Here is a 15,451-nt window from a genome sequence, read left to right as displayed (position 1 = left end):
AATTGCATTGTGGGCAATCAGCAACCAGATCACATTCAGAGCTTTTTGCAGCATCCCACAATCACGTGACTACAGCTTACAATGTTTTGCTGGCGTTGACTACCAATATCTGGTAAAAAATGCCCATTCTGAAAAATGGGTACACTTAACGACTGCAGCTTTCATTTAATGACCGCTGCAAACACCGTTGTAGAATAGGTTTGGTCACATGATGTTTTACTTAATCACCAGTAAGACTTACCGTCTTAATTCCAGACTGGTATTAGGTGCCAAATGCTATTACTCTTTTTTTAAAGATATGAAAGATTATCAGTATTATCCTCTGTGCATCTCCATCTACAAAACCGCATTTGCATACAGCTCTGCAATTCAACCCCTCTAACCGATTTTCTCTGGAGAGGTGAGCGCAACTCCCAGACTGGCCATTTCTCTCCATGTAAATGGTGGCCTGACAGCGACTGCAATCTGACCGCTTACAGAGAGGCACCAATTTCATCTGGCACAGGCAAACACATGTCAACTTCCCAACCAAAAGTACAAGTAGAGCTCGACTTACAACCACAATGGAGCCTAAAATTTCTGTTGTCAAGAGAGACATTTGTTAATGGAATTTTGCCCCATTTTATGACCTTTCTTGCCACAGTTATTAAGTGAATCACTCCAGTTCATAAGCGAGTAACCTGGTTGTTAAGTGAATCTGGCTTCCCCATTGACTTTGCTTGTCAGAAGGTCACAAAAGGAGGTGACATGACCTTGGGACACAGCAACGGTCATAAGTATGAACCAGTTGCCAAGCATCTGAATTTTGATCACAGAATCATGGGGATGCTGCAAAGGGGGTAACTGTGAAAAACGAACATATGTCACTTTTTTCAGTGACGTTGTAACTTCGAATGGTCACTAAATGAACAGTGGTAAGTTGAGGACTTCCTGTAATTTGGAGGGCTATTTCTTCTATAGACAAGGAGCACTGATGATGTCTTGCAATATACATCTTAAAATAAATAACCAACCTGGAAACATTTTTGGAATACAAGTTTACTTACAGAAGAAAGATTCTATATTTACCATTTAATAATAGGCTGGAAGATAAAACCCCAAAAAGATATTTATCAGAGGCCATAAAAGTCACTTAGAAGCTGAATTTAACAGAATGACAGAGTTGGAAGGGACCTTGGAGATCTTTTAGTCCAACCTCCTAGAATTCCAGAAGTGAAGAAGGGGTTTCCAAGTTGAAAAAAAAGTACTCATGTGTTGTTGTTGTTTTCATCAAAGGAGTCAATTTAGCCATCTCTGCTACCTCCATCAACTTTTGCAACCATTCCTCCATTGTGGAGATCGAAATGTCCTTCCCTTTTTGTACATAAAGTAGTCTGGCTACCATCAACGTATATAACATTGAAGTTCCATCATTGTTTCCAAGTCTTTTTTCCATTAAGCCAAAAAGAACAGTTTCTGCTTTTACCTTTATATTCACTTTCAGAATTTTCTGTATTAGAATAGAAATCCTACTCCAATATTTCTTTACTTTATCACATGTCCACGTAAATGATAAAAGCTCCCTTGGGCCAGGATGTTTTTCAGGGGGCTGTGAATGTAGACACATGAGTTGCCTCTGGTGTGATGCGTATTTTGGTCGTTGATGATGCCGACAATATTGCAATGATTAATGTTAATTATTATTTACTGCCAAAAGTCATATTGCAAATGGGTACCTATATATATTGAAATAGAAAAAGCTTTATTGATTATCTAGAGATAACTCCCAACTTTTCAGCATTTTCCAAGTTCCCCACATCCAAATGCCACTCAAGCACTGCTCTAGGCCGCTGACCACAGTAACCGAGCTACACAAATATTGTATAGTAAGGATGGGTTGTCAAAATGAAATACAATAACAGAAGAACGAATCCTCCTTTATCAGAAGTCCTAGGAGGCAAAGAATGCATAAATGCAGAAGAAAAGTTTGATTTTTAAGAGACACCAGAGCTGTTATTTCAATCAGTGCATTCCCCAATGTTATTGCCATGTGATAACAACAACAAGGGCCAGAATGCAATAGGTCTGTCACTAACAACTATGGAAAACCCGCTACTTGCCATTTCCACGATTCTTCTCATAAAGTCTAGTCATTTGCTAAATCCACTAAATACGATGACTGAGCAGCTACTGTTTTACCATAATATCCTACAAAACAGAGAAAGGCATGATAAAAAAGAGAATCTAAGATGTCATGTTGAGATAAATTAAGGAAGTGCGAATGGCTATAGCTCTTTCCCACCTTTACAAAGCCGTTGTTTTAGTAGAGTGTATTGAGAGGAAACGAAGAACCCTGCAAAATTATACTGGGTTATCCAGTTGGTTACATGGAGGTTAAGTGAATCTGGCTTCTGCATTGATTTTGCTTTTCAAACTGTTGCAAAAGGTGAACACGTCACCTTAGGACACAGCAAGAGTCATAAGTATGAACATAAGTATGTCAAGGATCTAACGTTTGATCACGTCACACTATAAGTGTGAAAAATGATCATAAGTCACTTTTTTGCTGTTGTCATAACTTTAAACGGTCACTAAGTGAACGGTAGGAGGTTGAGGACTACCTGTACTAGTCTAGCTCAATCTTGACATAAGGTTAAATAATAAATGTAAAGGTTTGGCCTGACAGCTGAAGAAAATGTAAAGACCAGCCACTACATTCTGCCAGCGAAGCAGAAAAGAAAGGGAACTAACAGGATGAGGAACAATTCTGGGCCAGGACAATTTAAACAACAATTAGCATTAGGTCTCAGAAACAGCAAACAGGTGTTGAAACACACACAAACTGAGGATCCCACGTCACACTGTACATCACATCATGCCCCACTGTAAACTGAGGGCATATACAGTTTCTCATTTTAAAATATACATGATGCTTCGCTTCAAGGGTTAGAGGGCCTAGACCAGGGGGAGGAAACCTTGGCTCTTTTTTGACTCGTGGACTCCAACTGCCAGAATTCCTGAGCCAGCCATGCTGAGGAGAAATGGAGAGGTTTCCAATCTGAGCCATGCTGGCTCAGGAATTCTGGGAGTTGAAATCCACGAGTCATAAAAGAGCCAAGGTTGCCTACCCATGGCCTAGACATTGGTTGATAACATAGATATTTCTCAAATTTATATTATATTGTTTTATTAGTCTAGATGAAATGTTAATATATATTGCAAATCCAGGTATGATATGCCACATACTAAACAAATAAACACACACAAACAGAGAGAGAGAGAGAGAGAGAGAGAGAGAGAGAGAGAGAGACAGAGAGAGAGAGAGAGAGAGAGAGACAGAGAGAGGGAAATTGGAACAGAGATTTAAAGATTTGCTCCCAAATGGGAAATATCTAGTGTAACCATTCCTTCCTGTTGCCTTGCCTTGTTTGCCCTGGTATTTATCACCACCAGCATCCTATTTATAGTTATTTATGGAATTTTGTATTTGCCCACAATTGTCTTCACTGCAAAAAAGTGTGGAAACAATTGACAATATTACCTGTCTCAGCCCGAGGGGTGACTAAAACAGAACAAACCGCAGGGACTAAAGACCTTCCTCAGCTCAGGACGGATTTTTAGGCCCTGTGTTGGGAAAGGAGGAGGCCATTTCTGTTGTCCAGAAATTCAGTGAGTGGTGATTGGATCTTGGATTCATCAATCAAAGGACAGTAACACTGAGTTCCTCCACTTAGTTTATATTCATGTTTATGTTTATACATTTACAATCTTTCTTGCCACAGCTGTTAAGTGAATCAAGTTGTTAAGTTAGTAACAGGGTTGTTAAGTGAATCTGGCTTCTGTAAGGATTTTGATTTTCAAACTGTTGCAAAAGGCGATCGCATGACCTTCGGACATAGCAACAGTCATAAGTATGAACAAATGACAAAATTAGTGGACCAGAGGAATGCTGTGGATATAATTTACTATTACTATTATCAAATTGGAAAACATTTGAATTTTGATCACATGATCCTGGGACTACTAATAAGGTCGTAAGTGTGAAAAACCGTCATAAATCACTTTTTTCAGGGCTGTAACTTTCAACGGTCACTAAATGATCTGTTGTAAATTGAAGACTACCTGCAATATGTGTACTTGATCCTGCTTCCAATAGTTTTCCTCTACCTTCCATTGAAATTTCTCTAATCACTTCACAACTCTGAAGTCTATGCTTCAGAAAGACAGTCATGACGTTAACTACGTTTGTTCCTGTTTGGGGCATCATATCAAAGTTAGATATATTTATAAACTCAAAGAGGATACAAGGACAGCATTTAAAATATGAAAATAAATTGGAATCCTCCCATTGGAGGAAGAAAAAAAAACTGTGTGAAACAATAGATGTTTCGGAAGTAAACCTGCAAACATGAAAAAAAATAAAAATTTGTTCTGTTTCCGTGAAGCATGTGGTTTAATATTTCACTATAACTGAAGTACAAGTTGTGAAGCTGGGTACTTTGAACCTGGGCTTTATTTTTTGTTTTTGTTTCTAGTTTATAATATTTGGAAATTGAAAAAAGAATATATTTGCTACTAGCAAGCTCATTCCTGAAGAAAGAAGAAACGTCGCCATTTATTAGGGCAGCGAATGCTTCAAAATTTATTTAGAAGAGATTTAAGAACAGAGTCTCTCTCCTGGTCATTAAAAATCTCTAACTTTTTTCTCTTCGAGCCTGAAGTCACATTACCAGTAATGGTTGTCCTCAACGTAAGACTGAAATTGAGCCCTGAATTACAGTGGTAAGTTGCTGCAGTCACAAGTCGAGGCATCATGTGACTGGACCCAAATTTTCAACATTTTTAGAGTAGTTGTTAAGCAAATGCTGTAGTCGTTAAGCGAATGCTGAAGTCATTAAGTGTTCGCTGGGGCGCTGCAAACAGTTCTAAAGGTAATCAGTTGCCAAGAATCCAAAATGGGATCATGTGATCATGGAGGTGGGGATATGCGGACACCATAATGATTAAAATAAGTCATAAGTAGTTCTGGGTCAGTTCTTCATAATTTCAAATGGTCATTAGGCAAGCAGTCATAAATCGAGGACTACCTATAACGATTAAATAATAGTATTTTATTAGGGAAAACCCTCAGAGCTGTTAGATCTGTAAGGGGAGAGGAGGGGCTGCCCTGGGCCTTCCTGAGCCAGGGCATGGGAGGAGGTGATGCACGTCTGGCCAGCCTTATTGGAGCCATGTCCCAGTCAAGCGGGGCATCCACTGGCACACGTCCAGCTTGGGAGGAGCTGAAAGGGGAGCGCGAGCCCTGCACATGATCAGAGCCTCCGCAGCCCCGAGGGGAGAGTGCACTATGTCCCCTCCCCTCCCTGGAGACCCTGTGTGAGGAGCCCTTCCTTGGGCAGGGGGTTGGTCTAAAAGCCACACCCTAGGATTGTATGATTCCTTCTGTGCTTTGTGCCACAATGATGGTGCTTCTCTGTTGTTCCTGTTCCCACATGAAAGGAAGAGGCCAAAGGCCACCAAAGGAGTCAGCCACCGGGCCGCCCAGACACTGCTAAACCCAGGTGAGCTGCCCTCCTTGGGTAGGTTTAGAATGTGGCCCTTGTTTACCTAGTTGCCGAGGCAACGAGGTTGTCAGTTTCCCTGAAAAGCCACCAACCAGGGCCCAACTGCCCATTCTCCCTTCGTGCAGTGAAAGGACAAACAGCTGCTTGGGGTCATGGCTGTACGGAGGTTTTTTAGAGTAAGTGTGGCCGTCTCAGCTGCCAAGAAACTGGCAGTAGTAGGGGAGAAAGTCATGCTTCGCAACTCTTCCGACTGGCTCATCTCTATTTCTCTTTTCTTCACAGAACATCTGGAAAAGATGTTCGGCGCTCTTCTGCTGCAGGAAGAGCGACGTAGAGGACCTTCCTGTGCCTCCTGACAGGTACCACCCCCTTCTCCTCAAACCCTGGGCATGGTGGGGCACCACTGATGGACTGCAGGGTCTCTAACAGCCTCTCCCCAAGATGGCTTTCTCTCGGCAAGCGGCTTGCAGAGGCCAAAAGATGGGAAGGCTGACTGGCTGGCTGGTCTTAGAAAGGAGAGGCAGAGCTAGATGGATATTTTTTGACATGTCATCTTTTTCTTTCGGTCAGAACTGACGAGGCACATGAACAGGCGGACCAGAAGGGAGAATGGTGGACACAGATTCGTGTGTCCGATGGACGCAGGCCTTCCTCCCAAGGGGTAAGGATGCTTCTGCGACATGGCCAGTCAGGGCTCATCCCTCATAACCGGATGGGGAAAGGGAGGAATTCTCACTTGGGGGAACCTGGCCAGCCTAGCAAAAGCAAGAGGAGCCTTTTGGATTCATGGAAAGATCTTGATGGCTTCCTATCAGCCAAATCTTCCATGATCTGCTTTGTCTTTCCCTGTTGAATGCAGTCTTTCCCTCCTGGGGAAGATAAACGTTCCACAACATGCAGGGGACTTTTAATTTATACTTTCAATTGTTACTTGCAGGGTTTGATGGGTGTTCGTGCCACCGCCCGGAGCCCCAGGAAGGAAGAGGTGATGCCAGTTCTCATTTCAGTGAGGTAGGTGTTCGCAGATTAAGTATTCTGAACCCCCCTAAAAGGCAGCCGCAGTAAAGCCCTAAAGAGAAGGGCTAGAAGAAACCTTTGCAGAGGCAGGGGGGGCATCGCATGGCTAGTTTTGATCTTTGGCCCTTCATTCTCTCCCTAGAAATGAGAAGATAGCGAAGTGGAGGCCGCGGCTCTCAACCATCTGGGAGACCTGCACTGAGTCGGTAAGCCCAGACCAGCTCCTCACCATGGCAATGGCAGAAGCCCTTTCGCTGTGGATTTGTTGATATGCCAACATTTGTAATATTTGCATTGTTATTTCAGGATCCTTCGGAAGAATACCGACCAAGAGAGGTGCAGGAGGAAAGCAGTGCCTGCCTATCAAGGTAGGTAACACCTCAGAGGGTGAAGCCTTTGCAGAGAGGAGGCATCTCTGACCTCTGCCTCTGCTTCTGCTAAAGGAAGAATCAAAGGCCAATCTCCTTGGCAGGCCAGCTGGAAGGGTTCTTAGAGCCTCCACGTCACCACTTTTTTAAAAAGGGCCCATGGCTGTTTTTGATGTTTGGCTCCTTCGTTTCTCTCCCCAGAGAGGAAAAGGAAGAGCACTGGAGGCCGCGACTCCCCCCCAGATCAGAGACCTGCAGAGAATCGGTAAGGCGCGAACAACTTCTACCCCACTAAACGAAGAACCATTGTCTCTGTGGAGATGCCAACAGACAGAATCTTTGCCTTTTTATTTCAGGACGAAGAAGACCAGCCGGCGGAGGAGCAGCTCTCTCCTACTGGGGAGAAGACGCATACTTCGGAGGTAAGAAAGTCTTGGCAATGGGGCCGATGGAGGCTCTCTTGCTGTTGGCGCACAGGGCCTGAATGCACCCTATCCTTTAGCAATCTTATTGGGATGCAGAAAGCTTAGGATTTATCCTCGATACTGTCATTTGCAGGATTCGATGGAAGTCCTGGTGGGCTCCCGGAACAACAGCCTGGAGGATTTTGACTCCATTTCTGCCCTCTTGGATGAGGAGTCTGAGGGAAGCTGGGAGCAGGCTGCAGAGGCTTCGGAGGCCAGCCTTTCGTCCAGTCCGTGGGTAAGACAGACAAAGTGTTTTCTCTTGGGGAGGGATAGAGTCCCTCTATTCAGTTCTCCTAATCTGAGTGAACTGTGCTGGAGAGCTCTGGGCAGTGGATAAAGGTGACACCTGGCCCTTGGGACAAGGTACTTAGGCTAACTAGAAGCACCCAAGCTGTGTTGCGATTGATTTACTGCAAACCAGAAGGGAAGGGCCAATTCAGTGGACTGGGGTCCTAAATAGATATGGCCCACCCTGTTTATCCCTTTCATTTTTCTGCATCATCCTCTCCAGCAACCAGCTGTTTCCAGGCAGGGCTTTAACGGGCAGAGTGGGTGGGAGTGGGGATTGCAACAGAAGCATTGTTTCTGATGGGAATCCCAAATCAATCGGGCCCCTTTTAGAAATTCTGAGTCTACTTTCATTGATGGATAAAAAGTCATCATTGTCATTCACAGGATTCTCCCGAAGAAGGGGAAGCCTCGCTGGACAATGTCAGCAGCCTGGAGGAGGACTCCCTGGACCTCAGTCTCTAATTAAAAGAGGTACCTATTTTAGCCTCTTTGTGGATCAATGCCTTGCTCAAGGAAACAATGAGCTCTGACGGGCAGGGTCACCCAAGTCAGACAGGTCATAGTGCAGAGTGCTGACATAACGTGGTGCACTGGAAAAGGAAATGGCAACCCTCTCCTTACTTTTGATACCCCACAAAAAGTATCAAAAGTAACTCCAGAAAGAACAAAGTTTGTATACTTTTATAGAAAGAGTGTGGTACTAAGAATAGCCTTTGATTCCTCCCCCAGACGCTTCCCCAGATGCCTCTCCAGAAGGCAGATCGGAGGAGGATGAACCAGTCCCAGGCACATCAGGAGGTGAGTTGGCCAATGCCTCCGAACAGCCAGCGGAGAGTGATTTGGCTGAAGCACAGCTGCAGCAGGAGAGCCCTGAAACTTCCGGGCAGCTGCAGATGGTTAGCTTTGAGCAGGAACTGCTTTCTGCATTATCCGAGAACAACTAGGGAAGAGAAAAGGCAGGAGCAGCAAAGGGCGGTTCTTTCACTCACGAGGAGGTAGTCTTGCCTTTCTTGATGGGCTGCACCAGAAGCTGGCAATTGAGCACAGCAGACAAATGGAGGCCATGCTGGGAACAATGCATTCATGACTAGGGGGTTGGAGTAGAAGACCTCCAAGGTCCCTTCCAACTCTCTGTTCTGGTATTCTATCTGCATATAGACGGATGGCGGAATCAGCCCCAGCGGCGAAGCCCTGCGAGGAGCCACTTTCCAACGAGGAAGTTCCTGCGTCTTGTTAATGTTATTGTTGTAATTCTTTTTGTTGTACCTGTTGTTGTTGTGCATCTTCTTGTTTTTGTTCTTGTTGTTTGAGAATAAAACTAAAAAATTCTTTATATCTGCTAATTTAGTTTAAACCTAGTTTCATTACACTTTTGTTAGGAATAACAAACTTTTCATTAAATGCAGAATTTCAGCAAACTTCTTTGTCTGTTTTCTCGTATTTTTTCCACCGTTCTATGGGATACAGTGATTAGTATTCACTTACAATATTAATGGAAACCTGACACTTCCAGAGGTTCCTCAGCTACGCGCAAGTAGTCCTCAACTTACCACAATTGATCCACAAATTTATCTTTTAAATACAACATTTGTTTAGTGACTTTTGCCCCATTTTACGACCTTTCTTCCCACAGTTGTTAAGCAGATCACTGCAGTTGTTAAGATAGTAATACAGTTGTTAAGAGAATGTGGCTTCCCCATTGTTTTTGCTTGCCAGAAGGACTCAAAAGTTGATCACATGACCCCGGGACACTGCTACAGTCATAAACATGAGTCAGTTGCCAAGCATCTGAATATCGATCATGTGACTAAGGGGCTACTGCAACGGACGTAAGTGTGAAAAAAGATCATAAGTCCCTTTTTTCAGTGCCGTTGTAACTTTGAACAGTCACTAAGTGAACTGTCGTAAGTGGAGGATTACCTGTACTTTCTGAACATCAACCAGTGTATTGTCTAGTAAGAAGGAGAATTTTGTTCAGCAACATCAGGAAGATCTGTCCTTGGAACATCATGATTGGAGGCACAGAAAGCACTGTAGATCTGCTATGGGGGCAGAAAGTTTGCATTCTTCCAGAAGAAGGAATATTACAGAAGAATACCCAAGTTACACTGGCTAAGAGGCAATAATTTCTTGCAACTCATGCTAGATTGTTGCACACACTAGCAAAATACCGTATATAAGATACACAAATGGGACAGCTAAAATGGCAAGGAAAGTGTATGTCCTATCCAGACGTGAACAATTTCCATGCCAGTGATTTCCATTAAACTGTAAATAAAAATGATCATGTGAATGGCAACATAGCATACCTTGCTTTGTTATTCTCCTCTCAGTAACCTTGTTAATTGGTACTACATTTTCCATTGAAAAAGATGTGTTGCTTCACGTTTAGTAAGAATAAGAATATAAGGTATTTAGGGCTTGGATTCAAAGGCTTGATGTTTGCCCTCTCCCCCATCTGCACTCATGCAATTGCATTGTGGGCAATCAGCAACCAGATCACATTCAGAGCTTTTTGCAGCATCCCACAATCACGTGACTACAGCTTACAATGTTTTGCTGGCGTTGACTACCAATATCTGGTAAAAAATGCCCATTCTGAAAAATGGGTACACTTAACGACTGCAGCTTTCATTTAATGACCGCTGCAAACACCGTTGTAGAATAGGTTTGGTCACATGATGTCTTACTTAATCACCAGTAAGACTTACCGTCTTAATTCCAGACTGGTATTAGGTGCCAAATGCTATTACTCTTTTTTTAAAGATATGAAAGATTATCAGTATTATCCTCTGTGCATCTCCATCTACAAAACCGCATTTGCATACAGCTCTGCAATTCAACCCCTCTAACCGATTTTCTCTGGAGAGGTGAGCGCAACTCCCAGACTGGCCATTTCTCTCCATGTAAATGGTGGCCTGACAGCGACTGCAATCTGACCGCTTACAGAGAGGCACCAATTTCATCTGGCACAGGCAAACACATGTCAACTTCCCAACCAAAAGTACAAGTAGTGCTCGACTTACAACCACAATGGAGCCTAAAATTTCTGTTGTCAAGAGAGACATTTGTTAATGGAATTTTGCCCCATTTTATGACCTTTCTTGCCACAGCTATTAAGTGAATCACTCCAGTTCATAAGCGAGTAACCTGGTTGTTAAGTGAATCTGGCTTCCCCATTGACTTTGCTTGTCAGAAGGTCACAAAAGGAGGTGACATGACCTTGGGACACAGCAACGGTCATAAGTATGAACCAGTTGCCAAGCATCTGAATTTTGATCACAGAATCATGGGGATGCTGCAAAGGGGGTAACTGTGAAAAACGAACATATGTCACTTTTTTCAGTGACGTTGTAACTTAGAATGGTCACTAAATGAACAGTGGTAAGTTGAGGACTTCCTGTAATTTGGAGGGCTATTTCTTCTATAGACAAGGAGCACTGATGATGTCTTGCAATATACATCTTAAAATAAATAACCAACCTGGAAACATTTTTGGAATACGAGTTTACTTACAGAAGAAAGATTCTATATTTACCATTTAATAATAGGCTGGAAGATAAAACCCCAAAAAGATATTTATCAGAGGCCATAAAAGTCACTTAGAAGCTGAATTTAACAGAATGACAGAGTTGGAAGGGACCTTGGAGATCTTTTAGTCCAACCTCCTAGAATTCCAGAAGTGAAGAAGGGGTTTCCAAGTTGAAAAAAAAGTACTCATGTGTTGTTGTTGTTTTCATCAAAGGAGTCAATTTAGCCATCTCTGCTACCTCCATCAACTTTTGCAACCATTCCTCCATTGTGGAGATCGAAATGTCCTTCCCTTTTTGTACATAAAGTAGTCTGGCTACCATCAACGTATATAACATTGAAGTTCCATCATTGTTTCCAAGTCTTTTTTCCATTAAGCCAAAAAGAACAGTTTCTGCTTTTACCTTTATATTCACTTTCAGAATTTTCTGTATTAGAATAGAAATCCTACTCCAATATTTCTTTACTTTATCACATGTCCACCGTAAATGATAAAAGCTCCCTTGGGCCAGGATGTTTTTCAGGGGGCTGTGAATGTAGACACGAGTTGCCTCTGGTGTGATGCGTATTTTGGTCGTTGATGATGCCGACAATATTGCAATGATTAATGTTAATTATTATTTACTGCCAAAAGTCATATTGCAAATGGGTACCTATATATATTGAAATAGAAAAAGCTTTATTGATTATCTAGAGATAACTCCCAACTTTTCAGCATTTTCCAAGTTCCCCACATCCAAATGCCACTCAAGCACTGCTCTAGGCCGCTGACCACAGTAACCGAGCTACACAAATATTGTATAGTGAGGATGGGTTGTCAAAATGAAATACAATAACAGAAGAACGAATCCTCCTTTATCAGAAGTCCTAGGAGGCAAAGAATGCATAAATGCAGAAGAAAAGTTTGATTTTTAAGAGACACCAGAGCTGTTATTTCAATCAGTGCATTCCCCAATGTTATTGCCATGTGATAACAACAACAAGGGCCAGAATGCAATAGGTCTGTCACTAACAACTATGGAAAACCCGCTACTTGCCATTTCCACGATTCTTCTCATAAAGTCTAGTCATTTGCTAAATCCACTAAATACGATGACTGAGCAGCTACTGTTTTACCATAATATCCTACAAAACAGAGAAAGGCATGATAAAAAAGAGAATCTAAGATGTCATGTTGAGATAAATTAAGGAAGTGCGAATGGCTATAGCTCTTTCCCACCTTTACAAAGCCGGTGTTTTAGTAGAGTGTATTGAGAGGAAACGAAGAACCCTGCAAAATTATACTGGGTTATCCAGTTGGTTACATGGAGGTTAAGTGAATCTGGCTTCTGCATTGATTTTGCTTTTCAAACTGTTGCAAAAGGTGAACACGTCACCTTAGGACACAGCAAGAGTCATAAGTATGAACATAAGTATGTCAAGGATCTAACGTTTGATCACGTCACACTATAAGTGTGAAAAATGATCATAAGTCACTTTTTTGCTGTTGTCATAACTTTAAACGGTCACTAAGTGAACGGTAGGAGGTTGAGGACTACCTGTACTAGTCTAGCTCAATCTTGACATAAGGTTAAATAATAAATGTAAAGGTTTGGCCTGACAGCTGAAGAAAATGTAAAGACCAGCCACTACATTCTGCCAGCGAAGCAGAAAAGAAAGGGAACTAACAGGATGAGGAACAATTCTGGGCCAGGACAATTTAAACAACAATTAGCATTAGGTCTCAGAAACAGCAAACAGGTGTTGAAACACACACAAACTGAGGATCCCACGTCACACTGTACATCACATCATGCCCCACTGTAAACTGAGGGCATATACAGTTTCTCATTTTAAAATATACATGATGCTTCGCTTCAAGGGTTAGAGGGCCTAGACCAGGGGGAGGAAACCTTGGCTCTTTTTTGACTCGTGGACTCCAACTGCCAGAATTCCTGAGCCAGCCATGCTGAGGAGAAATGGAGAGGTTTCCAATCTGAGCCATGCTGGCTCAGGAATTCTGGGAGTTGAAATCCACGAGTCATAAAAGAGCCAAGGTTGCCTACCCATGGCCTAGACATTGGTTGATAACATAGATATTTCTCAAATTTATATTATATTGTTTTATTAGTCTAGATGAAATGTTAATATATATTGCAAATCCAGGTATGATATGCCACATACTAAACAAATAAACACACACAAACAGAGAGAGAGAGAGAGACAGAGAGAGAGAGAGACAGAGAGAGACAGAGAGAGAGAGAGAGAGACAGAGAGAGGGAAATTGGAACAGAGATTTAAAGATTTGCTCCCAAATGGGAAATATCTAGTGCACAGGTCGGCAACCTGCGGCTCCGGAGCCGCATGCGGCTCTTTGAGCCTCCCCCTGTGGCTCCCAGCCTCCTCTGCCTTTGCAGAGAGAGAGACAGAGACAGAGAGAGGCAATTGCACTTCCCTGCTTCTCTCTCTCTCTCTCTCTCTCTCTCTCTCTCTCTCTCTCTCTCTGTGTATGTGTTTGTTGTGTGTGTGTGTGTATGTGTAAAAGAGAGTGCACTCACAGTGTTCCCCGCGGAGCTGAAAAGCTTACTGGGCAGAGCCCCTCCCTTTGCTGCATCTCTGCAGGAAGCAGGAAGGGCAGGAGAGAGCTAGCTAGCCCAGCTAGGCTGACTCAGGAATTCTGGGAGTTGAAGTCCATGAGTCATAAAAGAGACGAGGTTGCCTACCCCTGATCTTGCTGGACAACAGCTTGAAGCTTGCCAGGTGAGCAGCAGATAGGAGGGGGGGGGAGAGAGAGGGAGGGAGAGAGAGAGAAAGAAAGAGAGTGGGGGAAGAGGAGTGGCAGACCAAGGGCAGATAGGGAGGGAGGGAGGGAGAGAGACAGAGAGAGAGAGGAGAGAGACCCTTTTGACATGTAAAATGAAGATAACACTGCATATATCCTTTTTTTAACCTGTGTGTGTATGTAATTTTATTCTCTTAAAGCATTCTCTTGGTGATCATTGTTTTAATAGTATGGATATTCCCAAGAGTGATATTTTTACTTTTATTTTTTATGTGTGTGTGTGTGTGTGTGTGTGTGTGTGTGTGTGTGTGTGTGTGTATACACACACACACATACATACACAAACACACACACCTATAATAAAGGTAAAAAAGGATATATGCAGTGTTATCTTCATTTTAGATATCAAAAGGGTTTTGCGGCTCCCGGTGTTTTGTTTTTGGTGGGAAACAGGTCCAAGTGGCTCTTTAAGTGTTTTGGGTTGCCTACCCCTGATCTAGTGTAACCATTCCTTCCTGTTGCCTTGCCTTGTTTGCCCTGGTATTTATCACCACCAGCATCCTATTTATAGTTATTTATGGAATTTTGTATTTGCCCACAATTGTCTTCACTGCAAAAAAGTGTGGAAACAATTGACAATATTACCTGTCTCAGCCCGAGGGGTGACTAAAATAGAACAAACCGCAGGGACTAAAGACCTTCCTCAGCTCAGGACGGATTTTTAGGCCCTGTGTTGGGAAAGGAGGAGGCCATTTCTGTTGTCCAGAAATTCAGTGAGTGGTGATTGGATCTTGGATTCATCAATCAAAGGACAGTAACACTGAGTTCCTCCACTTAGTTTATATTCATGTTTATGTTTATACATTTACAATCTTTCTTGCCACAGCTGTTAAGTGAATCAAGTTGTTAAGTTAGTAACAGGGTTGTTAAGTGAATCTGGCTTCTGTAAGGATTTTGATTTTCAAACTGTTGCAAAAGGCGATCGCATGACCTCCGGACATAGCAACAGTCATAAGTATGAACAAATGACAAAATTAGTGGACCAGAGGAATGCTGTGGATATAATTTACTATTACTATTATCAAATTGGAAAACATTTGAATTTTGATCACATGATCCTGGGACTACTAGTAAGGTCGTAAGTGTGAAAAACCGTCATAAATCACTTTTTTCAGGGCTGTAACTTTCAACGGTCACTAAATGATCTGTTGTAAATTGAAGACTACCTGCAATATGTGTACTTGATCCTGCTTCCAATAGTTTTCCTCTACCTTCCATTGAAATTTCTCTAATCACTTCACAACTCTGAAGTCTATGCTTCAGAAAGACAGTCATGACGTTAACTACGTTTGTTCCTGTTTGGGGCATCATATCAAAGTTAGATATATTTATAAACTCAAAGAGGATACAAGGACAGCATTTAAAATATGAAAATAAATGGGAATCCTCCCATTGGAGGAAGAAAAAAAAACT

General features: G+C 42.5%; 1 protein-coding gene across 4 annotated transcripts; it reads left to right on the top strand.

Moving 5' to 3' along the window:
- The first annotated feature begins 3,981 nt into the window (after positions 1-3,981).
- On the top strand, positions 3,982-9,238 carry LOC120316513. 4 transcript variants are annotated; one of them, XR_005558982.1, is made up of 13 exons: positions 3,982-4,761; positions 5,479-5,719; positions 5,826-5,902; positions 6,114-6,204; positions 6,481-6,554; positions 6,703-6,766; positions 6,867-6,928; positions 7,130-7,193; positions 7,285-7,350; positions 7,487-7,630; positions 8,071-8,157; positions 8,416-8,484; positions 8,845-9,238. XR_005558982.1 is itself a non-coding variant. In XM_039362210.1 (11 exons), the coding sequence occupies exons 1-10, from the start codon at positions 5,696-5,698 to the stop codon at positions 8,146-8,148; spliced, it is 744 nt and encodes a 247-aa protein (XP_039218144.1). In that variant the 5' UTR covers positions 3,982-5,695; the 3' UTR covers positions 8,149-8,157; positions 8,416-8,805. The 4 variants fall into 4 exon arrangements, 1 of the variants encoding a protein (XP_039218144.1); XR_005558983.1 differs by having other exon boundaries at positions 5,479-5,540; positions 6,114-6,554; XM_039362210.1 differs by lacking the exon at positions 8,845-9,238 and having other exon boundaries at positions 3,982-5,719; positions 8,416-8,805.
- Positions 9,239-15,451: the final 6,213 nt, after the last annotated feature.

Source organism: Crotalus tigris, unplaced genomic scaffold (genome assembly GCF_016545835.1).
Source record: "Crotalus tigris isolate CLP2741 ecotype Arizona unplaced genomic scaffold, ASM1654583v1 scf7180000019376.24275, whole genome shotgun sequence".
Classification (NCBI taxonomy): domain Eukaryota; kingdom Metazoa; phylum Chordata; class Lepidosauria; order Squamata; family Viperidae; genus Crotalus; species Crotalus tigris.
The sequence above is the reverse complement of the archived record's forward strand: the minus strand, read 5'-3'. Positions and strand labels throughout refer to the sequence as shown.